Source organism: Chrysemys picta, chromosome 2 (genome assembly GCF_011386835.1).
Source record: "Chrysemys picta bellii isolate R12L10 chromosome 2, ASM1138683v2, whole genome shotgun sequence".
Lineage (NCBI taxonomy): Eukaryota > Metazoa > Chordata > Testudines > Emydidae > Chrysemys > Chrysemys picta.
The window spans coordinates 81,755,260-81,781,462 of NC_088792.1; the positions used below are offsets into that span (position 1 = coordinate 81,755,260).

A 26,203-nucleotide genomic window follows, 5' to 3' on the forward strand; every position below is an offset into this window, starting at 1 on the left:
ACCCAAGATTGCCAAATAAACACAATTATTAGGTCATGTTGCGTACACAGAACTACAAAAGTATTCTTTTCAAAGACTTGAATACCAATCCTGCAACTTAATCCACTTGGGCAGAATCCCACTAGAGTCAATAGGGCTCCACAGATATCTGCCCATGTGGATCACACTGCAGGATTAGGGCCATAGATTTTTAAATTCAGATCCCTAGTTACACAAAAAAAGAAAAACGAACAGAGACTAAACCTTTCCAGGTGGTCTCTCGAGACCATAGTTGAAGCACATTAGCGTGGCAATTTGCAGATCCACTGCTCAGATACATCACCACGGTATCAGAGTGCCTTTGTAAGGTTTTATATTGCACAAAAATATATAGATTTTGTACAGTACTTATCCTGTGACTAGAAGGCTCTGGGGTCAATACTAAAGTTGGGGTGGGGGGGGTTGTTTTGTTCCCCCCGCCTCCCTCCAATCTCCCTAAATTCTTTAAGCTTCTTCTTATAAAAAATCCCTACCCAGTTGATGCAAAACTATAAATGATGTATAGTTCTCGATTGATCACCCCAATACCTGCAGAAAAGATATCCATTGCACGTTTCAATTCTCCTCTGGTTCGCTGATTGCTGTTTGCCAAGTCTACCAGTGGCATTGAAGGATCTTTCATATTCTCCAACTCTGTAGAAAACATACTGCCGTCAACAAAGCGCTCAGGGGCAATATAACAAGTCCTTCTACGCGACGTGTCAAAGAAATAATTGAAGTCAGCAGGATTGTCCTCAGGAAGATAAGTTGGTTTAAAACTGGCAAAGTCAGTTAGAAGCACCCAGTTCCAGCTAGTCACCATAACGTTTTCAGTTTTGATGTCCCCATGACGGACTCCAGACTTGTGTGCTTGGTCCACAGCAGTCAAGATCTGGAAGGCTATCCACCTCTTTTCAATGTTATTTAGGAATGGCCTAGTACTGATTCGATCATAAAGGTTGTCCCTCACATACTGTCTGAAGAGCATAGCTGCTTTTTCAGACAAAGTGGCCTTCTGAAAGGGAAGACAGTTCTGTGCAGAGTGTAGCCTTATCTTCAACTCCTCTAGCTCTTGCTTGTAGCTAGTTAGTGGTAAAGTTGGATCCTGAATTGCAAATACCTTCACAACCACCAGGCCTTCCCTGTGCTTGGCCCGAGCAACTTTAAAAAACCGAGTACTCCCCAGGCTTTTGTCATATTCAAAGTCATGGATGTCTGAGAAATAGCTGTCCACAGACAGGATCTGAGACGGGGCAATGCCAGCCAGCTGATTCCCCATGATGGCACCTCCTATTGTAGGAGTCAGCACTTCACAACTGCACCTAGAAAACAATTCAAATAATATCTTATATTTCTATAGTGTCTTTCACCTCAAAGTATCCAAATATTATTTACAAAAGGTAGAGTCATGTAGAAATCATTTCAAATGACACACAAATGCAGCCATTTCTACTCTGGAGTGGAATGTGGCAGCTATTTAATAGCTCCTAGGACTGAAAGCTGTTCCTTGACTTTTTATTCATAGTTCATACTCCTGTAGTACTGTACTTGTTTTCTTTGTGTGTTTCCCATTATTTTTGAGAAACACTTAATACAGCTCCACCCTCATTGCTCCCTTTGATGAGCCCAGGATTTGGCCTTTCCTTGTGCAATGAAACCAGAGTTTGGTTGATAGCTATGCTGGACCAAGTTCTGCCCTGGCATGAGCAAGTGTATCTCCCACTGAAGTAAAAAACCACTTATTCCAGGAGCAAATGTGGCCTAGACTCTCCAGGGACAATACTGGCAACTGCACTGATGTGTCTGGAAAGCCCTAGGGTCTAAAGGTATCAACATTCCTACCCACATCCGACAGCTACTCCCTCAGTCAGTGAATTAGAGATTAATCTACAGAAGGAAGCTTCATCCTTTGGGACATTTGCAACAAGCCAGGCACAAAGAATGAGGGAACAAAGGGAGCCCATTGGAACATTCATGGTCAATCCTGCCTGAAGAAGCAGGGCTGGAATGTGTGCCAGACTAAACAAGGTTTAGTGTCTCTATTAGATTTGATTTCCAGAGTCACCTCCTCCCCCTCACCCTGTGCTCATATCAGGCATGACCTACACTCCTCTCCCATGCGACACCCCACCCAAGTCTCACCTGATCCACTCCCCAATACTCTCCTCTGGCAACAACCCCCCTACTCCCCATCTCAGCCAGCGCCTACCAGACCCAGCTCTGGCAGCATCCCCACCCAGCTCCCCATCACCCAGCTCCCACCTGACCCCCTCCCCCGTGGCAGCATCTCCACCCCACCCAGCTCCTCACCCTGCTCTCACCTGACCCCCTCCCCCGTGGCAGCATCTCCACCCCACCCAGCTCCTCACCCTGCTCTCACCTGATCTCCCTCCCCAATACTCCCTGCCCCCCGTGGCAGTATCCCCACCCCCACTATTGCCTTCACTGCTGCTGCTACAGCCCCCCCGACACACATCCCCCCCCAGCGGTAAGTGGAACAGGAACCCGCGAAAACACCAGCCGACCCCTCCCCGTCACTCACCTGGGGGCCGCCCCCGCCGGGCCTGAGGGGACCCGGGAGCCCCCGGCTGCGGGGTGGAGGGAGCCGGGGCCGGGACGCCTCTGGGGAACCACTCTGCTACGCGGAACCGGCAACCATGACGCAGGGGGGCAGGGCGGCGCTGTGAGCTCACATCCGGCTGGGCTCCGTCACCGCCCCTCAGGCCTGCGGGGGGGCTCCGGCTACAGGGACCCAGCCAGGCTGCGGCCCCCGGCCAAAGCCCCGCCCCCGGCCAGCCTGTGGCGCGCGGGACACCCAGCCCGCGGGGGCGGGACTGGCGAGCTAGAGCAGGCGGCCCCATGACATACACCCCCCCACACAGCTCCTCTGGAGGCGGGATTAGCCCCTTCCCCGAACCGAACCCCTGGGAAAGCCGGGGGGTGTTGCCAGCTCGCCTGCCCTGGCCCCCTGTGGGGTCGTTCTGAACGCCCCGGCTCCTGGAGTCCTGTGATGAGGGAAGGCTCTCAGCTTTCATTGCAAAAAGGGGTCTGGCCCTGGGGGCGGCTGAGACAAGCTGGGGAAGGTGACCCTTGAAAGCTCAAAAGTGAGACACTAAGTTATTTGTTTCACTTATAGCATGTTTGTTGTTTTGTTTTGTTTGTTTTAAATCTCATTATTTTAGAGCCTAACGTAAGTGTGAAGAGGTGGGATATAAGGTCACGCTAAAGTGTATGGTACTGTTCGGCCGTTAGGCGTCACATACCTGATTTCAGCTCTCCTCAGCCCAGAGCTGCCAGAGCAGTACAACAGTGAACTCATCTGGTGTCTAGCTCTCTGTGAGACAGAAGCGCTATAGTCAGTCTATAGCTGATACAGGAGCTGGGCCTGCTAGTAGCAACCCTATCACCTGCCATGTGGAAGTGTATGACCGGGAGCATGACTAGTGATTTTTGAACACGTGGGATTGGCAATGTTGCAGAGAGAGACTGTAACACACCCTTCAAAGTCCTTGTTCTTCTTTCTCCTAGGGGGAGAGGATGGAGCAGAGAGATTACAACGCACCTAACAACGTCCTTCCGCCAGCCTTGGGAGGGACTGTAACGCTAACAATACTTCTCCCCAGTCCCCAGCAAGACAGGATGAAGAGACTTTAACAGTCAGCAAAATTTCCCTTCTCTCTGGGGATTGAGGATTCTGTAACTCTCTTTTACTCCTTTTTTCCCTCTCAGAGTGCCCCTTCTGCTTCTGCTAGTCTTTGCAATGAGGAACAAAAAAGCAGCAGCGACTGGTCTCCACAGCACCATTTATAAGTAAGGGCTAGTCAAAATGTTTTGAATGCAAAGCTTTTTCAGCAAAAAAAATAGAAATATTTTGGGAAAGCATGTCAATATTTTGAAATGTTTGTTTTATCAAAAAATCACTTTCAAAACTTTTCCCAGTATTGTTTAATTTGCCACACTGTAACTTTTGATTGGTGCATTTAGTCACATATGGGTATCTTGTTTTCTTGAGTGGATGGGTATAATCATAAATACTTGGACAGCATGTAATTAAGTCATTTGAACTATGCCTTCCAGAAGACAAGCTGATTGGTTGGCTCCCTCACAAAGAAGCCAGAATAATCAACAAGGCCAGGCTATATGATGAGACTGACCTGTTAGTGGTTACAGGGCTGTTGGTCCCCCCCACGCCCCTAAAAAAAATCTTTATAGGAGCAGGCAGTGGTGGTACGTTTCCTGTAGGAAACTCACAATTTTTGTTGGGCTTTTTTTTGCTTTTAACTCCTCTACTTTCAACTTAAGAGGAAGGACTGCAGCAGTGAGGTGCAATACAGCACATTCTCCTCTCCTGCAGTTGATGCTGAAGTTACTGGGATCAGGATGAGGTGATAGGCATCTTCAGCATCCCTTAATGCCTGTCATGGGTGCATCTGTGCTCTTCTAGGTCAACCAAATGGGGAATTAGCTAGCCCATTCCTTCTCCCCATGTCCAGGTTTAGATGTTAAAGAAGAAATGATCTAGTAGAAAGGCCTATGCTTTTACTTGAGTCCTGGTGGATTTCCAGTAGGTTTGTCCTACTTACTCCTCTGTGAGGCTTAGAGAAGAATTTATTTTCATACGTTTGAGATATAAGGAAGAGTCTCTTCAGGTGGCTTTTGGTTATTTTGGGGAATTGTCCTGAGACTTGTTTCTTTTTAAGAACTGTTCTGAATATAAAAATCTCCATTCTATATTTTTAAAACTGAGAAATGGGATTAATTCCTTCCTTGATACTTTTCTTCTTTCATGGCATGGCTCTTCTTGATGAATTTTCTCAAACCTAGAATGAAATAGAAAGTAATCTTGGTTACCATTTTAGTTTGAAAATGAATGTGAACAGCAAGAAGCCTGGGATAGGATTAGGGAAACTGTTTTCTGTTTTTGTTGGATTCTTCCTTCAGCTGCCTGTTGGTTTCATGTATCAGAGGGGTAGCAGTGTTAGTCTGAATCTGTAAAAAGCAACAGAGGGTCCTGTGGCACCTTGCACCTGAAGAAGTGAGGTTCTTACCCACGAAAGCTTATGCTCCCAATACTTCTGTTCGTCTTAACGGTGCCACAGGACCCTCTGTTGTTGGTTTCATGGTATAGTGCTCAGTCCTCTGGACTACCATTTATAGTCCAGGTTTTAGTATGGTCTGATAGGTAGAGCAGGGAATGTGGAGCCAGGTCTCTTGGGTTCTGTTTTCAGCTTTGAGATCAAGTGTGATCCAACAGATCCAAACTTCCTGCTCTGATCTCTCTTGCCTCTAATGCAGGGGTGGGCAAACTACGGCCCGCGGGCCAGATCTGGCCCACCAGCCGTTTTAATCGGCCCCCGAACTCCTGCTGGGGAGTGGAGTCTGGGGCTTTCCCTGCTCTGGAGCTCCAGCCGGGGAGCAGGGTCAGCGGCCACTCCATGTGGCTCCCGGAAGCAGTAGCATGGCCCTGCTCCAGCCAGGGGGAGCAGGGTCGGGGGCCGCTCCACGCGGCTCCCGGAAGCTGCGGCGTGGCCCCCTCTGGCCAAGCAGCTCTGCATGCTGCCCCCACCCCAAGCGTCGCCCCTGCATCGCCCATTGTCCGGGAATCTCAGCCATTGGGAGCTGCAGGGGCGGTGCCTACGGACGGGACAGCGTACAGAGCCGCCTGGCTGCACCGCCATGTAGGAGCCAGAGAAGGGACATGCTGCTGCTTCTGGGAGCCATTTGAGGTAAGCACCGCCCGGCCTGCACCCTTGAGCCTCTCCCTGTGCCCCAACTCCCTGCCCCAGCCCTGATCCCCTTCCTGCCCTCCAAACCCCTCGATCCCAGCCCAGAGTACCCTCCTGCACCCCAAACCCCTCATCCGCAGCCCCATCCCAGAGCCTGCACCCCCAGCCGGAGCCCTCACCCCACTCCAATCCCCTGCCCTCCGCACTCCAATCCCCCGCCCTAGCCCGGAGCCCTCTCCCGCACCCTGAATTCCTCATTTCTGGCCCTACCCCAGAGCCCGCACCCCCAACCAGAGCCCCTGCCCACTCCTGCACCCCAACCCCAACTTTGTGAGTATTCATGGCCCACCATACAATTTCTATTCCCAGACGTGGCCCCCAGGCCAAAAAGTTTGCCCACCCCTGCTCTAATGTCATGAATCTGTTTTCTTGTTTAGGTCACTATTCGTACTCATATGGCTTAACATGTTGTATTTGAAATGGAAACAGCTGATTTGGGATAGTACTACGTAGGGAATGATGATGGACATGGGCCTGTCTGGCAAATCTTCAGTTTTTGTTCCTTCCTTGCCCCTTAAAACATTTTAACATAACTGGAATGATGATGCTTGTACTTGTTGTGAAGTTAGAGGGTGGTAAATCCAGTGGTTTAATAATCTTCTTTGTTTTAAAACAAAGCAAAGTGTCAAATGGCCTAGAAATACAATAGATACAGGTAAATAATGTTAAGTGGCATATGTGACGGGTTGGATCACAGAAACCCCCTTGGGAGCTGCCACCCGATGTGCAAAGACTACCCCTGCTTCTGTTTTCCCTGCCAGCTCAGGACTCCAGCACCCTGTCTTGCTGAGCCAGACACTCCCGTCTGGCTCCAGACACAGATCCAGGGTCTGAATCTCCTGTCCCAAAGCTGCAAGTTTACCTGAAAACAGCTCGCAGTAGTGTGCTTGTCTTTAGCACTCAGATGCCCAACTCCCAATGGGGTCTAAACCCAAATAAATCCGTTTTGTCCTGCATAAAGTTTATGCAGGGCAAACTCATAAATTGTTCGCCCTCTATAACACTGATAGAGAGATATGCACAGTTGTTTGCTCCCCCAGGTATTAATACATACTCTGAGTAAATTACTAAATAGAAAGTGATTTTATTAAATACAGACAGTAGGATTTAAGTGGTTCAAAGTAGTAACAGACAGAACAAAGTAAGTCACCAAGCAAAATAAAATAAAATGCGCAAATCTATGCCTAATCAAACTAAATACAGATAATCTCACCCTCAGAGATGTTTCAGGAAGTTTTTCTCAGACTGGACACCTTCCAGGCCTGGGCACAATTCTTTCCCCTGGTACAGCTCTTGTTGCAGCTCAGGTGGTAGCTAGGGGATTCTTCATGATGGCTTCTCTCCCTCTCTGTTCTCTTCCCCCCCTTTATATATCTTTTGCATAAGGCGGGAACTCTTTGTCTCTCTGGGTTTCCACCCCCCCTCACTGGAAAAGCACCAGGTTAAAGATGGATTCCAGTTCAGGTGACATGATCATATGTCACTGCAAGACTTCCTTACTCACTTGCCAGCACACACATATACAGGAAGACTCACAGGTAAATACAGCCATCTGCAGACAATGGGAGTCATCAAGATTCCAAACCATCATTAATGGTCCACACTTTACACAATTACAATAGGCCCTCAGAGTTACATTTTATATTTCTAGTTTCAGATACAAGAGTGGTACATTTATACAAATCAGATGATCACACTCAGTAGATTATAAGCTTTGTAATGATACCTTACAAGAGACCTTTTGCATGAGGCATATCCCAGTTACTTACATTCACTTATTACCGTATTTTCTCTAAAACTATCTCAGTTACATTATATTGACTTATTATCAAGTTTTTATAAAACCATAGACTGCACAACGTCACAGCATAGATATTGTTCTGTAGCCTGAATGACCTTCATTTCTTAATTTTTAACGTCACTAGCTGAAGAGTAGCTGCCAGAATTTTGTTTGTCCCATTGTATAGACAGCCTATTGGTATTTGAGAACAAAGGTACTTATCAATTAAATCAGATGCATGAAGCCTATTTGAAAATGCAAATTTGTACATGTAGGCTATCAGAAGAAAATAATGCTGTTTAGAACACTGAAATCACCATGGTAACTATTTAATCATCTTTTAGTATTTAATATCCCTAGATCATTCTTTTCCCAAACCAATTAAATCATGATAGTCTGAAAGAAATATCCTTTTGTAGTTAAAGAACAGGATTAGGATCCAGGATTCCCAATTCTATTCCCTGTTCTGATCCTGACTTCTTGTCTGGCCTTGGGCAAGTCATTTCTCCTTTTAACATCAGTTTCCCCAACTGTGAAATAGAGTTAATGATACTTACCTACCTGGTGCCTCGGGAGGACTAATTCAATACAGTTAGTAGCTGGCTTTTAAGGTCTTTGGATGGAAAGTGCCGGATAAGGGGTAAAGTATTTAATAAAGAAGCTTGGTAAGCAATTGGAAGCAAAATGTTGGATTCTGGAACCTGCTTTGAAATCACCATCTTTAAGCCACCGTTTCAAGTCTGCGCCTTCTATCCTAGAGTGTTTCTGTCTCCTAAGGAGACCAAGCAGATGCTGCATGACAGGGAATGTTGTGAAGCCCAAAACTATAAATGGGTTCAAAAAGAACTAGCTACGTTCATGGAGGATAGGTCCATCAAAGGCTATTAGCCAAGATGGTCGGGGATGCAACCCCATGCTCTGGGTGTCCTTAGCCTCTGTTTGCCAGAAAGTGGGAGTGGATGACAGGGGATGGATCACTTGATGATTGCCTGTTCTGTTCTATTCCTCTGAAGCAATTTGCATTGGCCACTTTTGGAAGACAGGATACTGGGCTAGATGGACCATTGGCGTGACCCAAAATAACTGTTCTTATGATTTCTGTTCTTTTCATCCTTGAACAGCTCTTGTACAACCTGTATTGTCTGACATCTGAATGAAAATAAGATCTACAGCTTCAGAATGTGGAGAAGGGTGCAGTTTCCCTGGCATGAAATATCTGATACATTTTCAGAGAGACAAGGTGGGTGAGGTAATGTCATTTATTGAACCAACTTCCAATATTACTTCTTTAGTATTCTGGGACCAACACAGCTACAGCAAATTTTCAGAGGGTCATTTTGCCCCTTTTTCCCTTATTTTAACTGTTTAACATAACAGTGAAAGACGTATTTTTCATACTAGTTCTCTTTCTGGCTTTATTCGATATTTATTAATCTCTTCTTCCTGGGTGTTGTAGGTCTGAAACGCCTAAACCATGTTTTCAGCCACAATAGAGATAAGAATAGTCATAGTATATAACAACTAAAGTCATACAAGGACACTACACGCTCTAGGATATAAATACCGGGAAACCCCAGAGAGTTGCAGCCTTGGCCAGCAAGTAATTCTAGGACTCTTTCTTTGGGAAATGTTTCTTTGATGCATACCAATGGCACAGTTCTTTGCTCTTTAGAAGTACCATGACAAGGCAGGAAAAGCTCTCTTGAGTCAGGATGCCTCCTCACTGGGAACTGCTATATCCCCATCTTTTCTTTGCTTCTAAAGATGCTTCAGCGTTTAGAAGAAATACATTCACTCCAGTCTCTCAAGCTTTTCCAGTTTGTTAGAAATTCATTTAGACTTATTCCTTTTTCTCATTTAGCTCAAGTGATCGAGATCCTGGATTTCTGAGCAGTAGATCTAAGTTCTGTCCCCACTGAGCTTTATATTGTCCCATCATTGATCATGATGAACCTTTTTTTCTGTTCCAGCAGAATGGGAGACTCAGGCCATGTCTACACTATACATTTTTGTTAGTATAGCTGTGTTGGTTGGTGTGTGCAGAGGTGTGATTCCTGACCCTCTTAGTTGAAGACTCTCTTTAGCCTCCAAGATTAAGCTGTATTTCATCCCTCCCATCCTATTATCTCTTCACTAGAGATCATGAGAAGTGGTCTTTATGCCGGTGACGGGCTGACGGACTCCAGAGAGCTGACTTCAGGCTTGCGTATCATGCAGAATCATCTGAACATTTTATGTGTGACTTGTTTTATACAGTATTGTTATTTAGACTCCCAGTTTAATTCGAGGCACATAAACAAAATAGTTCTCTTCGGGGATGCATCACTTGATCTGTGAGTGAATATTGCAGGATAGCACAGAAACATTTTGGCTGGGTTTTTATCTAAAAACAGCACTTCTGTGCTAAATGAACTAGGACTGATAAGCTTCACTTAGGGAGAAGGAGCCACCTGAAACTTGTTTTAAACAGACTGGTTGCCTTTCATACAGTCAACTTTCTCTATTCATTACAGGAGAAAACGGCGCTTCATAGCCTCTAGGTGGCAGTGGTTCTTTCCCATTACTAATCATTACCAGGAACAGAAGTGCTTATCCATATTGTCTCTCCCTCCCTGAGAAGTGTTGTCATGATATGCTCTAGGGCTAATCTACACTACCCGCCCGGATCGGCGGGTAGAAATCGATCTCTCGGGGATCGATTTATCGCGTCTCATCTAGACGGATGAATCGATCCCCAAATTGATGCATGTACTCCCACCTTGTCAGGAGGAGAAAGCGCTGTCGACGGGGGAGCCGTGGCGGTCGATTTGCCGCCATCCTCACAGCGGGGTAAGTCGAATAGGTTGAAATTTGCGTAGCTGAATTTGCGTATCTTAAATCGATTTCCCCCTCCCCCCCCCAGTGTAGACCTAGCCCTAGTGTTACCAGCCTTACCAGACAGCTATATTTGGAAATGCCTCATAGCTCCCCAGAAGGCCAAAATCTAAAAATTTAAGTTCCATGCTTGTTTGAAGAGATGTAGGATGAAATGTATTGCTGTGAACAGAGAACCAAACCTTCAATTCCTGTATTCCTAATTAGCATTTGGAAAGGATGAATTCAATTACTGGCATCTCCTCAAAATTTGGTTAGAGAATGCTTTCCACAAGCTCTATACCCTTCCAAAACATGAATAATTCACCAGTTCCTGTGGTTTTGGCTCAATTTTCCTTCCTAGGATGGAATGAGTCGCTGTCTCAGTAAGGAATCACTTCTACTGTCAGTACTACTGGTAGGTGGTATAAACTGTTCTAGTGCCTAACTATGAAAGTCGTATTGGGAAAAGGATGAAAAATCCCTTGTCAAATGCATGAGCGCATGCTGATTCAATTAATTACCCAGGATTGAAATTCTGTTGGAGAGAGAAAGAGATGAATTAGTTACCAGTTAACCTGAGGTAGCAGGTGTTGCTAAATACATGACTCAATGCTGGTAGATGGGCGTTGGCTGGTGGCTGTAAAGCTTGAGCCAAAGTAATGGTAATCCCTTGGACAGAAGATCGATGTATGAGCTGTTTAGGGATAAGCACAGGTTGGAGAAGGGCTATGAGATAGCAGCAAGGTAGCCAAGTTTAACTGATTTACTGCCTCAAATCCTATGCATCAAAGCAAACTTAGAACAGCAACATTTGAATACAAACTTCAAACACCACCCTCTTTCCTGCCCCCCCCCCTCCAAAAAAAGTTTCAGTGTCCAAATCTAGAGTCTTGGTTCAGCCTATCATAGAGGCCAGACACAAAATTTGGCTCCAAACCCAAGTCTGAATTCCAAACCCAACACCACCAAAGTTTATGGATGTTCAGGTTTGGGAGGACAGGGGCTGGTTCAGGCCCACCTCTAGGATAACTGTTGATGGTCTGCCATTGGATCCCTGGGAGACCCCGTGCAAGAGAGAGCTAGTCACCTGGGATGCCTGTTTGCCTTGGGGATGTTGCTTCTTGACTTGTTATATTGATATAGAAGCCCATATTTTGATCCTAATTTCCATAACTTTCTGCCAATAAACAAGGGGTTTTTTAAGCAGAAATTTACATGCAATTTCACCTCCCACACAGTCCAGTCACCCCACCTGCTTCATCTTGTGCAGTAACTAATAAAAGAACAGCTGCCATGGCTACTGTCGCTATATAAACTCAGGGGAAAGCTCTTCAGATTTTAAGGCGTGCCTAGAGCAGATGATTAAACAATATTTTATTTATTACAGAGAAGCCATAAATTAGAGCAGAAACATACCATGCCTCTGTGTGGGTTTCAGGTTTACAAGTATGTACTTCAAAAATAATTGAAATATGGGTAAAACAGCAAAGGAGTGAGAGAATAAGCAGGGTAGAACTCTGGGTGGAACCCTCATTATTAAATCTAGTTATAATTAATCTAGTAACGGCCGCATGTAGTTTTCTATGTAATAGTACACTGGTCAGAGATGACGTGTTTAGAGAACCTTTTCAACCCATTCCCAGGCATTCTCATTTCCAGTAGTCTCATCAGCATTCCAAGGAAATATCCTCTAGAAAGGCAGATTTGCAATAGTGGTGATGGTGTTTGCTGTAGCAGCCAAACATCAAGGTCATCGGAAAGATTCTACAGACCTACTAAAGTGTTGACCTTTTGTCTTGAAAACGGTTGACTTTTAGAATTGTTATGGTGTATATCTCTTGCAATTCTTTATGCATCTGAAAAATACATTTTTATTGTTCTGCAGAGCTCCCAGTCACATATTGGGTTATTGTTTTAAATGCTGAGTAAATAACATTCCTTTGCTTTTGCATTATTCTCCTCCGGCTGCTTTCCTACCCCCACCGCCTTCCATAAAATGCCTGATCCCATGCTCTCTAAATTCAGTGGAAATATGCTGGTTGGCTTTAATGGCAGACAGGTTAGGTCCAAGGTAAGCATTAAGGATTTCACCTCTCTTTAATTATTGCTTCCCCAGTCTAGAGAAGTGTCACCAGCATTTCATTCCTGCCACTTCCACTTGCTAAAAAATCAATGGTTTCAGAGTAGCAGCCGTGTTAGTCTGTATCCACAAAAAGAACAGGAGTACTTGTGGCATCTTAGAGACTAACAAATTTATTAGAGCATAAGCTCTATATGCATCCGAAGAAGTGGGCTGTAGTCCGCGAAAGCTTATGCTCTAATAAATTTGATAGTCTCTAAGGTGCCACAAGTACTCCTGTTCTTTTTAAAGAATCAATGAAATTCTATTGAGACATGACAACATAATAGCTTCTAAGACTTTTAAGGCCAGAATCACCTGTGATCATCTAGTCTGGCCTCCTGTATAGAACTTCACTCAGTAATTCCTGCAGCAAACCCATAATTTCTACAGTACATCTCTTACTCGCACCATGGAAATCTTGCAGCCAAATAATCCAGCCTCCTGTGTCTCAGTAATGAAACTTCTTGGATACTGTCACTTGGAAAGCTGTTGGCATTGGGTTTTTCTTTTCTTACCCTAAAAGCAGACACAAAAGAGTGTGTCTACACACTGCATCCATGGGTCTGATTTGCAGCTCATGTAGATATACTGAAGTGAGTATGTACCCCAGGGGTCTGGTGGGCTTGTGCAGCCAATACCAAAGCCCATGCTGCAGCATCTTCACTAGCTGTACACAGTTACATCTACGTGAACTGCCATTCATACAGCCAGCTGTAACATAGATGTACCCTGAGGGTATGTCAACACTACGAAATTAGCTTGATTTAATAGAAGTCTATTTTTTTAGAAATCAATTTGATACAGTCGATTGTGTGTGTCCCCACTAAGTGCAATAAGTTGGCAGTGTGCGTCCACAGTACCGAGGCTAGCATCGAATTTTGGAGCATTGCACTGTGGTAGCTTTCCCGCAGTCTCCGCCACCCACTGGAATTCTGGGTTGAGGTCCCAGTGCCTGATGGGGCAAAAACATTGTTACAGGTGGTTCTGTCGTCAGGCCCCCTTCCCTCCCTCCCTCCCTCCCTCCCTCTGTGAAAGCAATGGCAAAAAATCGTTTCTCGTCTTTTTTCCTGGGTTACCAGTGCAGACGACATACCACGGCAAGCATGGAGCTCGCTCAGCGCACTGTCACCGTATATCTCCTGGGTGCTGCTGGCAGACGCGGTACTGCAGTGCTACACAGCAGCATCCCCTTGCCTTGCCTTGTGGATGGCAGATGGTACAATACAACTGCTAGCCGTCATCGTCGTCCTGTGGGTGCTCCTGGCCGACCTCAGTTAGGTTGGTCGGGGGCGCCTGGGCAGACATGGGTGCTCCTGGCCGGCCTTAGTGAGGTCGGTTGGGGGCTCCTGGACAAAAATGGGAATGACTCCAGGTCATTCTCTTCTTTAAGTATCATCTAATGGAGATTCAGTCCTGCCTGGAATATCATGCCAGCTGGAGGCTTCTGCCTCAGGCTGCTCTCCTAGTCGGCAGCACCGCGCAGTCGCACATACCCCAGCCTACCCTTTGCTCCCATGGCTCATGAAGCCTGGACAGTAAGGAGCAGTTCAACTATAGGCTGAGCAAGTGCAGAATGGTGGTAGAATGTGCCTTTGGACGTTTAAAAGCTCGCTGGCGCAGTTTACTGACTCGGTTAGACCTCAGCGAAACTAACATTCCCATTGTTATTACTGCTTGCTGTGTGCTCCACAATATCTGTGAGAGTAAGGGGGAAATGTTTATGGCAGGGTGGGAAGTTGAGGCAAATCGCCTGGCCGCTGATTACGCGCAGCCAGACACCAGGGCGGTTAGAAGAGCACAGCAGGGTGCGCTGTGCATCAGAGAAGCTTTGAAAACCAGTTTCATGACTGGCCAGACTACAGTGTGAAAGTTGTTTGTTTATCCTTGATGAAAACCCGCCCCCTTGGTTCCCTCTACTTCCCTGTAAGCCAACCACCCTCTCCTCCCCCCTTTGATCTCCGCTTGCAGAGGCAATAAAGTCATTGTTGTTTCAAATTCATGCATTCTTTATTAATTCATCACACAAATGGGGGTATAACTGCCAAGGTAGCCCAGGAGGGGTGGGGGAGGAGGGAAGCACAGGGGTGGGGTAGTTGTAGGGGCACCCCCTAGAATGGCATGTAGCTCATCATAGAAGCGGCATGTCTGGGGCTCTGACCTGAAGCGGCCGTTTGCCTCTCTGGTTCTTTGGTAGGCGTCACGCGGCACTGCTGCGGGTCCCTGTTATAACCTCTGTCCTTCATGCCCTTGGAGATTTTTTTTTCAGGAGACTCTGAAGTTTGAACTGTTTCTGATTGCTCTGAGAGGACTATCCTTTCTTCAAATTGCTATGAAATTAGTTCTGGAACTGCAGCTTCACTTTCCTTGTGCTTGTGCTATTGTTCGTATCTTTTAAGTATCTAGAGTTTCAGGCTAAGCCAGGGGTAGGCAACCTATGGCACGGGTGCCAAAGGCGGCATGCAAGCTGATTTTCAGTGGCACTCACACTGCCCAGGTCCTGGCCACCGGTCTGGGGGGCTCTGCATTTTAATTTAATTTTAAATGAAGCTTCTTAAACATTTTTAAAGCCTTATTTACTTTGCAACAGTAGTTTAGTTATATATTATAGACTTATAGAAAGAGACCTTCTAAAAACGTTAAAATGTATTACTGGCACGTGAAACCTTAAATTACAGTGAATAAATGAAGACTCAGCAAACCACTTCTGAAAGGCTGCTGACCCCTGGGCTAAGTATTGCGTTAAATCAGAATCAATATCTGGCTGAGTTACTTGGGTTTCTTTTTGGCATTCTGTTTCTGAATCCCTGTTTGGCCTTTGTTGAGGATGGGATACTTTTTGTTGTTTGTTTGTTTGTTTTTCCCTAGCAGATTTCATAGTGGCTTTTTCTTTATTGTTATATTTTGCTTTAATTACAAATAGTGGAAGCCAGAAATGACTTGGTTCATCTAGTCCAGCCTCTTGCCTTGTATAGGTCTCCTGAATACTTCATTTCCAGGTCTGGTGCCTTAAACCTCCCTTGTTTCTTTGAGTTTTGGTTTGGGGGTTTTTTGTGTGTGTGTGTGTGTGTGTGTGTGTGTGTGTGTGTGTTTTTTTTGTTTGTTTGTTTTGTTCCTGCCTCCCTCAATCCACTTGTTTCTTAATGTCCAGCCTACAATTCCCTAGCTTCAGCTATTATTACATGATGATTTTTTTTAAACAAATAAAGGGTATGACCCTGGAAACTCTTAGTCACAAGGTTGTCTCTACCCATGTCAGATGTCCTGTTGACTTCAATGGTCCTATTTCCATAAAGATTGGTTGTCTGAGAGAGTGTGCAGGATCAGGCCCTAATACCCTTCCATTAAAGTCTTTACAGAACACGGTTCGACTATGTTCTCCCACTCCAGCCATCAGACTTGCCCCTGCCCTCCCGCCAGACTACATACATTCTGGGCCTGATCTTAAGATATACCTAAGCCTTGCTTAGCCCAAAACCCCAGAAGGGGAGGAGGTAAAGGTTGCTGATTCCCTCAGGTAGCCAGAAACTGAGGTGGTGCCTGTCGTAATTTAGAGCATGGATCTAGCAATATCAGGTTCTGTCCCATGACACATCCTGAGTGCAAGCTCTGTAACTGATGGAGACCCCGGCTGCCTGTTTAGGGTAGTTTTACAGAGCCTTTGCACCATGGGAGTGGTGCAAAGAGGCCTCCTTGTGGGGCAACATCTGGCCTTCTGCTTCCATCCTCAAATGTATAACCTCCGATTCATGTATCGGCTTTAATGCCCTTCTCTGTAGTCCCTTTATCTCTGCTGAATGCTGGGGGAGGGAAACCAGAACTTCTCCACAATATTTCAGGTGCTCAGATAGCAACGAATGTGAAATAATAATTGTCAGCTCTTTAGCCAATAAAATTAAGTTAAAAACGTTCCCCACAGTAATTTAGCCAGGCTTGGGAAGGTTAGCTAGTCCGATGCAGCTCTGTGTTATGTTAGATGGGTTGCTGTTACAAACACTGGAGGGCAGCAGAACAAATGCAGCTAAGGATTTAAGCACCAAACAATAGAAATGAGCTGGATTCTGAATTACCATAGCATCCTCCCACAGTAAAGTCAATACAGTGACTTAGGAAAAATATCACATGTCAAAGTACCTCTTTCTGTAAAAAGCATAGGTGCTGGAACTAGGGGTACTGGCTTGAAGTAGCAATAACAACCTAAATACATGGTTTCTGCCTTCAGCACCCCCACTATGAAAATTGTTCCAGCACCACTGGTAAAAAAATAAATTCAGTGAGTAAGAATTGCTTTCCCAACCTGTAATAAACCTTTAAAAAGAACTGTCCGCTTACCTCCTCTTGCAAGAGAGTTCATTCAATTCACAAGTCCTATTGTTTTCTTGATGGTGAAAATACACTAGAAATAACCACTTTGCAAGTTATCTCAGATTTGAACAATTAACAAAGGTACCTTTTGTAATGAAGAGTTACAGCCCCAGCCAGGTGCAAGGAGGATGAAAGTGAGTCTGTCGCTGGGTTCTTCAAGTCTGGCTATTTGCAAATGGGGGAAAGATTGCAAAAATCCCTCCTCTGTTGTGCACAGACACAATCACACACACAGACTCACACAGTCGTTGTACTCTTTGGCCTGGTCCCCACTAAGCCCCCACTTCGGACTAAGGTACGCAAATTCAGCTACGTTAATAACGTAGCTGAATTCGAAGTACCTTAGTCCGAACTTACCGCGGGTCCAGACACGGCAGGGAGGCTCCCCCGTCGATGCCGCGTACTCCTCTCGCCGAGCTGGAGTACCGGCGTCGACGGCGAGCACTTCCGGGATCGATTTATCGCGTCTTAACCAGACGCGATAAATCGATCCCAGAACATCGATTGCCTGCTGCCGGACCCTCCGGTAAGTGTAGACATACCCCTAGAGTGCAAGGATAGCTTCTGCCAAGCAGTGCAAAAGGAGGCAGGGAGGAGCAGTGTTGGGGCAAGTTCCCCTCTTCATCCCAGCTGGGCTCCGTGAGGAGAGCACATGCTGCTCCTTGACAACACATGCCAGAGATGTTGCTCTAGCATCCATTGCATTGGGAGTCCGGGAGGACTTTTTAATTTTAGCTGTAAATATACATATATAAAGAGTGAGTTCATGGAGGATAGGTCCAGCAATGGCTATTATCTGCGATGGACAGTGATGGTGTCCCTAACCTCTGTTTGCCAGAAGCTGGGAATGAGCAACTGGGAATGGATCACCTGATGGTTACATGTTCTGTTCATTCCCTTTGGGGCACCTGGCATTGGCCACTGTCAGAAGACAGGATACTGGGCTAGATGGACCTTTGGTCTGACCCAGTACGGCCGTTTTTATGTTCAGTATACTTTTAAAGCTGGATTCCTCTTTGCAGACAGGCAGAGGCACCCAGTTTCCAGCTACTGGAAAACATCCTAAGCCAGCATTGCAGTGAACCCATTTGTCAAGGCTGATTCCTAATTCTGGCACTTTGAGTTCAGAAGAGGGGGGCGCAAGGACCCTAAAAATTAATACTGGCCACTTCAGGCTTGGATTAAACTCCCAAGGTTACAGCTTTTCTCTGACCTTGGATGGGTAGATGCTGCCACCACCCAAAACCCCTTTGAGAACCCAGGAAGGCGCAATTGGGAATTCCTTCCGGTTGGGTAGCCTCAAGCCCTTTCAACCCCCTCCGGGGAAGAGCTGATAAAGAAAACCAGCTAATTAAACAACATGTGCACAAACCTCTTAGGACATAAAATCCAATCCTGTTCTTAAAAAGGTTAATTTTATTAAAAACAAAAAGAAAGAAAATACATTTGAAAACTTAGGCCATTGTTAGATTTTAAAAGAGCAAATACAAAAATTAAGAATCAAAATAGCTTTCTTGAGGCCCAGCTTAAAAGTTACAAGCAAAACAAAAACATTTGGGGTTAGCACAGAGGGGTCCACAAGCCATAAAGAAATAAACAAGATAAACGTAATTGCCTCTTCCTAGACATTTCCCGATCTACTTACATATCTGGGGGTTTCAAGTGAGTAGTTTCTAGGTATGATCTGATGACTTTTCATACCTGACCCAAGCTTCCTACAGTATAGCTGCTCTGTCCCTTCTCTCCAGGAGAGCAACACAGACAGACAAAGGGGAAGTTTTTTCCCAATTTTAAAAAGTTTTAGCTTTCCCATTGGCTCTTTTGGTCAGGTGCCCACTCCTTTCCTTTTACCTATGCAAGGAGACTTTTTAACCCTTTACAGGTAAAGCAAGTAGAGAACAACTACTAAGAGGGATTTTATAGCTAACTGGCTTGGCTGGGTGTTCATAAAAGGGAGCTACACTCCCCCCCAACCTCCGCCCCCGTTCATTTATCACACCATTTATATAAAAATTGCCTCGTTACTGAGACTACTACTAGTAGTCTCAAGCATGGAAGGGATGGAGACTAAGTTATCTTTTCAGTCTTAGAGGTGGCCCTTCCAGAACATGATACACACAAATCTGAAGAAACTTGTACTGTGGTTGTCCAGGCCGTGTGTGTGCTATGAATAAATAGAGGCATGCAGTTTACTAAGGCTGCTGAGTTAGAACTTTCACAAGAAATGAATTCACTGTAGAAAATATTAGTTATAATTGTATAACTTCCCAATCATTGGGAATTAGCCTGTGCAATACAGTATATGTAAGCAGATATTGCTATATAGTACTAAATGTACATACAGTATCGTTTAGAAATCATCCCCACAAAATGGGGGGAGAGTGGGAGGAGCTATGACATAGCTCGCCATTTATCATTTTCAATGGAAAATGGTTTGGCAACTTTCATTGTCCAGGCAAATTTAGACAGATGAAAGGATCGACTAAGCAATTCAAATTGCTTAGTCGACCCTTTATATGTGTGAATATATGTAATTACTGAAAGCTTTCATGTTTTATCTGTTAAAATGCTTCTATGACTTTGGCTTAAAGGAAGGAAGAGCTTTAGAAGGATCAGAAGAGAGTGTCCTGTGGGAATAAAATTACCCATGGAAATAACAATTTGTTTTTTGAACTTCACAGAGAAACAAAGGTTTGCTACAAATGCAATAACCATCTCTGCAATAGGGTTTTTAATAACCAAAGGCAGAGGAGTTGTGACTTTGCATGTAATGGCAACATTTGGATCGTTCATTACTTTTTCCCACAAGAGGTTTATTTCAAACAGCAGTAACCTACCAATGCTATTCTAAGCAGAACTAGTTAATAGTTTCCTGCTAGCAAAACACAAATGGTGGTGTGTGAGGGTTGATTTCTTCATATTCTAGAAAAAAGCTAAACTGTGTTATCTATTTTCTGATTTGTGAGGGTTCCCCCTCCCCTAATATCCATTTAAACCAAGCAGTGTCGTTAGAAGTCTCTTTCTTTTTCCAGTGTTTGGCCAAATATCACTTCATTGCTCTCAGGAAGTGTGAAATTAGTCCAGAGCATTTGATAGGTAGGGACTCCAGAATTTAGAGGGGCAGTCTGTATACACCCATCTCAAAGATAAAGTAGAAGACTTGCACAGAAGTCGGCCACCTCTGGGCATTCCTATCAGATATGAAGGGAAAATGCTGCTGCTTCTACATTCCTTCCAGAAAGCATGTAAATAATCAACAGATTTTTTAAAAAAACAGGAAATGAAATAATGTATCAGTGGATCATCATGTAGCTGAGTTCCATTACATCAAGTACCTGGGCAAAAAACTCGCCTACACGCTTTTGAAAACTTAACCCACAGGGAGCATGTATGTGTAGTTCTAAAGTACTATTTATACTGTCAGCTCTCTGATCATAAACACACTTTGAAGTTAGAGGACATCTTTCACAAGCATTAAATTCAGTCCCATGTTCGGAAACTAGTAAGCGCTGGCAGTGGGCTCTCCCCACACACATTCCCAAATTGTGTTTAAATTGGAATTTCAGTACAAATATAAAATGAACAACATGTTATCGGCAAATGCAGGTGTCAATTAAAATGAGAGCTTACCCATATAAATCTGAGTGGGAGAACAGTCTGGGCATTTGGGAATGCATAAGTGTCCATGACATCCAAAAGGGGACGCCAAGTACCTGGCCTTGTCAGAGTTAATAGATTATTTTTTCCATTTAGGCATAAACACCATGTTTCTTGTTCAATCCAATAATCAAGAGTCATCATATTAACTATCTGCATAACAACTCAGCATGTTTATACATTGAGCTTAAGCCAATATTTTAAGGGTTTCTAAGCAGTTTCTTTTAAGGATTCCATAACTGATACACTGTACTTTTCTCTTCTTATTCTGCTAATATGTTTCCATATTTTTTTTGTATTGCAGGTAATTCTCACATTACAGGGCAAGCTGATGTTTCTGCTGTATGGCATTTGGGACATTTAAACATAGCTATTCTGGTGTATAATTTAGGACAAATCAATCCTTTGTGTTCCTCATGCAGTTGTTATGGGGGTTATTTTGTTACAGGTGGATGCTTTATACATGTTGGATGTGACCTGGTTCAATTCTTCAGCGGTAATTTCAATTTACTTTTCATTTTGCAGTTTCCCCATACCACTGAGGCAATATGTTGGATAATCATCTCTTAGTAGTTTATAACATCTGCTAGTCAATTTAGAAGTGATGGAGCTGCACAGCATTGTTTCTTCAACGAGTGAGAAGTGATTGGTTTTCCTTTTTTGGTAAAGATGCAGTGATGGGAAGGCAATGCAGACTGCCGTGATGAGGAGGCATTGCAATGATTCAATCTCTAGTGCACCCGTCCAGGAAGATGTGTAGAGCAGAGAAGATAAGCTCTGTCTGTCTTGTATCAATTAGATGGGATTTGGGCTTGACACGAGGGCCTTGCAGGCAAGGTCTGGGGCATGGTTAAAATGGAGATATTTATATGCACTATGTACTCTACAGACATACAATTCAGTCCCTGACCCAAAGATCTTATAGTCTAAGGATGATTAAGTTTATGCATGTCCAGGGCCGGCTCTAGGTTTTTTGCTGCCCCAAGCAAAAAAAATTTTGGCTGCCCCCCCACCCCAGCCCTGGTCTCCCCCTGCTGCCCCAGCCCTGGGTTCTCACCACCACCACCACCCACACCCCCTGCCACCCAAGCACTGGGCTCCCTCCTTTCCCCCCTACCAGTGCCCTCCCCCCATCCCCCTGCAGCCCCAGCCCTGGGCTCTCACCCCAACCTGCACCCTCCTGCTGTCCCAGCCCTGGGTCACTGGTAACTCGCTCCCAGGGTGGGTCATTCAGCAGGAATTTTGGATGTGCACAGAACACAGACAGGTTTGGTTCCCACATGGTTACAGAACTGCAGTAAAGTAGAACAATTTTCAGCTTGTGTGTTTGGACGATATCTGGATGCATATTATAAGACTGTCCTGCATAAATGAGGAAAAGTTGAAGTGCCTTTATTATTCTTTTGTTCCATTCTTTGTTTCTATGGGGAATTTGCCAATGCAATATCACTGTCTTCCTTTTAAACAAATAAAACTAAAAAAAAAAAAAAAAAAGGCAATGGCTGTTGAAAATAGCAATTCCAGTCCTAAAAACCACTGGGAAGCATTTCTTGCTCAATTTTAACCTACTTTTTCTACAGCAAGTTACAGTGGATCAGTATATTTGATTTGGGAGAAATGAAGTAACAGCTGCCCGAACTGAGCTTGAGCACTCCTGAATTTTGAGGTGTTCAAATCTGGAAGGCAGGTGCTAGATTCCCTTTCTGAATATTAGCTATATCTGGAAAGGAAAAGTCAATTTCTGCTTCCATGGCTCAGAAGTGGAAATCCTCCTAAGTGCCTGGTACTGTATCTAAAGCTTCCCAGGTCCAGAGCCTCCCCTCCCTTACTTTTCATTTTAAATTCTAGTGGGATCCACGTACCTCCCTTGCTAGGCTTCAGATAGAGAGGGGCACTGTCCATTTAGTCCACCCAATTCCTTCTTTGGGGGCTGCAAGGTGAGTTCACACCAGTATCCCTAATCCAGTCTGGAGAAGTCTTCTGAAGGGGATATCTGGGCCAAAGCCTACTCCTTGGGCACACTTGTTCCCCATTCATAGTGCCACCCCATTTGACTCACAGCAAGCTGCAGCATGGCTCAGCTACCTCACTCCCTACCCCTCCCTTTCCTGTTGATAGCTGCCTAGGGAATACTGGGAAATGTTGTTCTTTCCCTGCTCCAGGGCTGGCTCTATAGGCAGGGAGCTAGGCAAGGAACTACAGCTCCCAGGGTCCTGTGGGTTCTCAGCTCCCATGCTGGATCCCCAGCTGCTCCATGGCTCTGCTTCTGAAGGGTTGTGAGAGGGGAAAAAGTGAGTGTGTAAAAAAAAAAAAAAAAAAAAGGATGGCCCGAATGCCGTCCCCTGCAAATGTGCCGCCCCAAGCACCTGCTTGTTTTGCTGGTGCCTAGAGCCAGCCCTGTGCAAGTCAGTAGTCCCACTGCACATGGGGCCTAATGAAGACAGGACAGAACAAGGAAAGACAAGCGAAGAGTAAGGCACAGAGGTTACTCATACAAGCCCATGGACTAGATCCTATGCTGTACCCCAGCTGTTTTGGAGCTCTGGAACAAAGTAACCTCATTCTCTCCCCTGAAAGAAGCACCTCCTTGATCTGCTTCTAAAAAATCCTGCTGGGATTTAACAGACAATAAAAAGCCATTCTCTGGTTGGATAAGGACTCCACTAGGAATACCACTAGATGAGGTGTTGTGGGGCTGCAGCCCCTCCAGGGCACATCAAAGACCTGTACTCCCCATCACAAGGTGGGAAAATAAAGTTTTGTGTACCCCCATGAGAAGAAAGTGATTGCACATCATCATAAGAATGGCTTAGCCTCCAAGAACAGAAAAATGCAGTCTCTGGTGAGAGAAGAAAGGTCAAAGATCTGTCAACTTAAACAGGCACAAAATGATCTACTGGGTGACATTTCTTTTTCCTTTTCCTCATGGCCATGTGGCTCTTTTCTCATTCTCAATGAGTGTCACAGTCTGACATCTACCCCCCACAAATCAAAAGCTGCATTAATAAATATAGTTTCAGCTGGCTACTTCTATGCACATAAAAAGCATTAATAATGGTAAATGGGTTCCATCTCAGTTACTTTGTCATTACAGGTTCGTTAGATGTATCCAGAACAGAAATGGCAGCACAGTTCTGCTACTTTAAGAGTGACAAGAACTACAAGGGTAGTGGTTTTTAACCCTTGAGAATTAGCGTTACACTGGGGAATGCGGAGGACTTCTAAGGCAGGCAAAATACCTCCACGGGCACCGGCAGGGAGAGCTATGGTCAGGAGCAACTCCTCTGCCTCCTTTTTAGAGCAGCAGAATGTACTCCTCCATTCCCAGCCTCAGGCTGCCCCAAGGGGCTGGGACTTGGACATACACCCTCCCCCACACAACCATTTGGGATTGCAATTTTCTGGTCACACAAACAGTCCTTCTCCCCCAACATTCATTGGTGCAAGAGCTAGAATGTTGGCTGTCTTTGCACAAGTGCCTAAGGGAGGTTAAGCAGCTTCCTGTGTTTCTCATTCCTTGGAAATTTGCATAGAAGCTGCCCTTATGCATTGATATTTACGCTTATGGCAGCTATTTTCCTACAGTTAATTTATTGTTCTCTTAATTTTTTCTCCATAGACATCTTTTCCAGTGTTTTTGCAACTTCAAGGTGCCCTGTGTAGGTAAATGGAATTTGGGTTTGTGCCCTATTTATGTTCTGATTTTGAGTGGCAATGTATAACCAAAAAGGATCAGTCCCCGGTTCTAGGCACCTTGCGTCTTTACTGAAAGGTTCTGGGTTTTTTAATTTCTTTTCCTGTATATGTTTGACCTTAGAAAGTGTATTTACCGCCTTCTTGTAAACCTGCTTAATGTAATCATTAAAAAGTTAATGAATTTGGACAAACCACGGAGAGAGAGAGAGAGAGAGTTCTTTTTCCAGTGATCTCGTAAGTTTGATTGAAATTTGAAAGAAGACAAAGTGTATGATCAATTACAGTAGGGAAGGCATAAAGTCTGCAATGTTCTCTAACCTTTTGCTTTAGCTTATGCTCTTCAGCACGTAAATGTCTCTTTTTTAATGGAGAGAACTGCAGAAACGCCACACCAGGGCCATCTAATTAACTAAACCTAGGCAAACTGAATGTTAATTCAGTTGACTCCTCTTAGCAGGTGAACAGCCAATTCATTCAATTAAACAGTTATTCTGATAGAGAATGACTTATAATGACAGAAAATACTGAACAGAGTAAAAATGCAGTAATAAAAATTATATTTGTTGCAGTTCATCTTTATTTGATCTTTATTTCTTATGGTTTTTTATTTAGAAATTTCTTCATGAAAAAACTGGAGTTTGGCATTTCAGATTTATTTAATCTCTTGTTAAACATCACTTAACTTGTTGTGTCTCTGGATGAATATACCCCTATTAAGCAGTTTCATTATCATTAAGTACAATTATGCTAAACTAGCACCGTGGGAGATGTCCTGCTTAAGAATGTCCTAGTTAAGTGGCGTGTACAGTGCCTGTAATTCTTTGTCCCAGATCTCACATTTGCACTTGGTTAGCATTTTCCTTCCATATATTTTGAGTTGCTTGCTTGAATTTTCATCACATATGATCCTAATTACAAAGATGTGAAGGTTAAACAATAAACACACCAGAATGCAGTAATGCTGTGGGATACTACCACACCCTGCTGTGCTTATTATGCAAAAGTCCATTAATATAGGTCTAATACTTGGTGTGACTATACTATAAAATGACCCATTTGGGTATTAAATTATTCATAAATATGATCTTTAAATAAAAAATGAGTTTTTGTCCCTTTTATATTATGTATAAAGAAGACATGTTTTTTTAAAGGAGTGGGGATTGTTTCTGCTTGTATTTTGCCTTAGAAATTTAGGTCTTGCCTATTGAGTTTTTCATAGAAGACTCTATGGACAACTGGAGAACTTTTATGGTTATGATATCAAAAGTGTCAAGGTGAAATCTGAGCAGCTGAGAGAAGAAGGATTTTTAGTCAAACTGCTATACTATTTTCTATTGTTTTTTCTGAACACCTGTTTAATACAAGAGCCTAATAAACAGTTTGCTGAAAAAATGTCTTTGTTAAAGATTCGCCACCCTCTCTTCCTTTATTTAAAGGCTGTGGGAGCTCTTATTCCAGCTCTCTGGTCCATCAGCGAAACCTTCAGCAAAATCAGGGAAGACTTGATAATCCTATCTCTAGTTATGGTACAGAACAAAGAATCTTTAAATACTGTATTTCCGAATGTGCAATTGTGCATGATTTTGTTTAGAAGGCTATTTTAGGTAGCAATGTATCTCTGGAGCTAAAAGCTACTATTCAGGGTGAAAGAACTATGAGATGTGTCATCATTAACAAGATACTAATTGGGTAACTTGGTGAGACTGAAAAGTCAGTTGGTCAGAAGTATCGCTCTGAACCCTTCAAGGCTCAAATGCAATGGCAAATACACAAAGGTCCCAGTCGTGCCAGGTGCTGAGGACTTCCTTCCAGAGCTGATGCTCCCACTTCCAGTCAAGTGTCTATGTTGGTTGTATGCCACCGTAAGATACCGCTGCACAAGGAGGCTCCTCAGCTGGTTACTTAAGCAGCCATAACGAGGCCAAG

At 44.3% G+C, this 26,203-nt stretch overlaps 1 protein-coding gene and 1 long non-coding RNA gene across 6 annotated transcripts in view; one reads left to right on the plus strand and one right to left on the minus strand.

Moving 5' to 3' along the window:
* PIK3R4 (phosphoinositide-3-kinase regulatory subunit 4) overlaps positions 1-2,691 on the minus strand; it is a 32,913-nt gene extending 30,222 nt beyond the window's left edge. Inside the window, exons 1-2 of the mRNA XM_005278661.5 lie at positions 2,561-2,691; positions 568-1,340 (exon numbers count right to left, since the gene is read on the minus strand). Of these exons, the coding sequence (XP_005278718.1) occupies positions 568-1,297 (730 nt within the window). The 5' untranslated portion in view covers positions 1,298-1,340; positions 2,561-2,691. The remainder of the gene's footprint in view (positions 1-567; positions 1,341-2,560) is intronic.
* Positions 2,692-2,828: 137 nt separating this feature from the next.
* Positions 2,829-24,469, plus strand: LOC103306323 (uncharacterized). 5 transcript variants are annotated; one of them, XR_010598366.1, is made up of 5 exons: positions 2,829-3,122; positions 3,547-3,828; positions 8,706-8,824; positions 10,351-10,413; positions 13,642-14,557. It is a non-coding gene; the product is annotated as an uncharacterized LOC103306323 (long non-coding RNA). The 5 variants fall into 5 exon arrangements; XR_010598367.1 differs by lacking the exons at positions 10,351-10,413; positions 13,642-14,557 and adding an exon at positions 21,107-24,469; XR_006172441.2 differs by having other exon boundaries at positions 8,706-10,413.
* Positions 24,470-26,203: the final 1,734 nt, after the last annotated feature.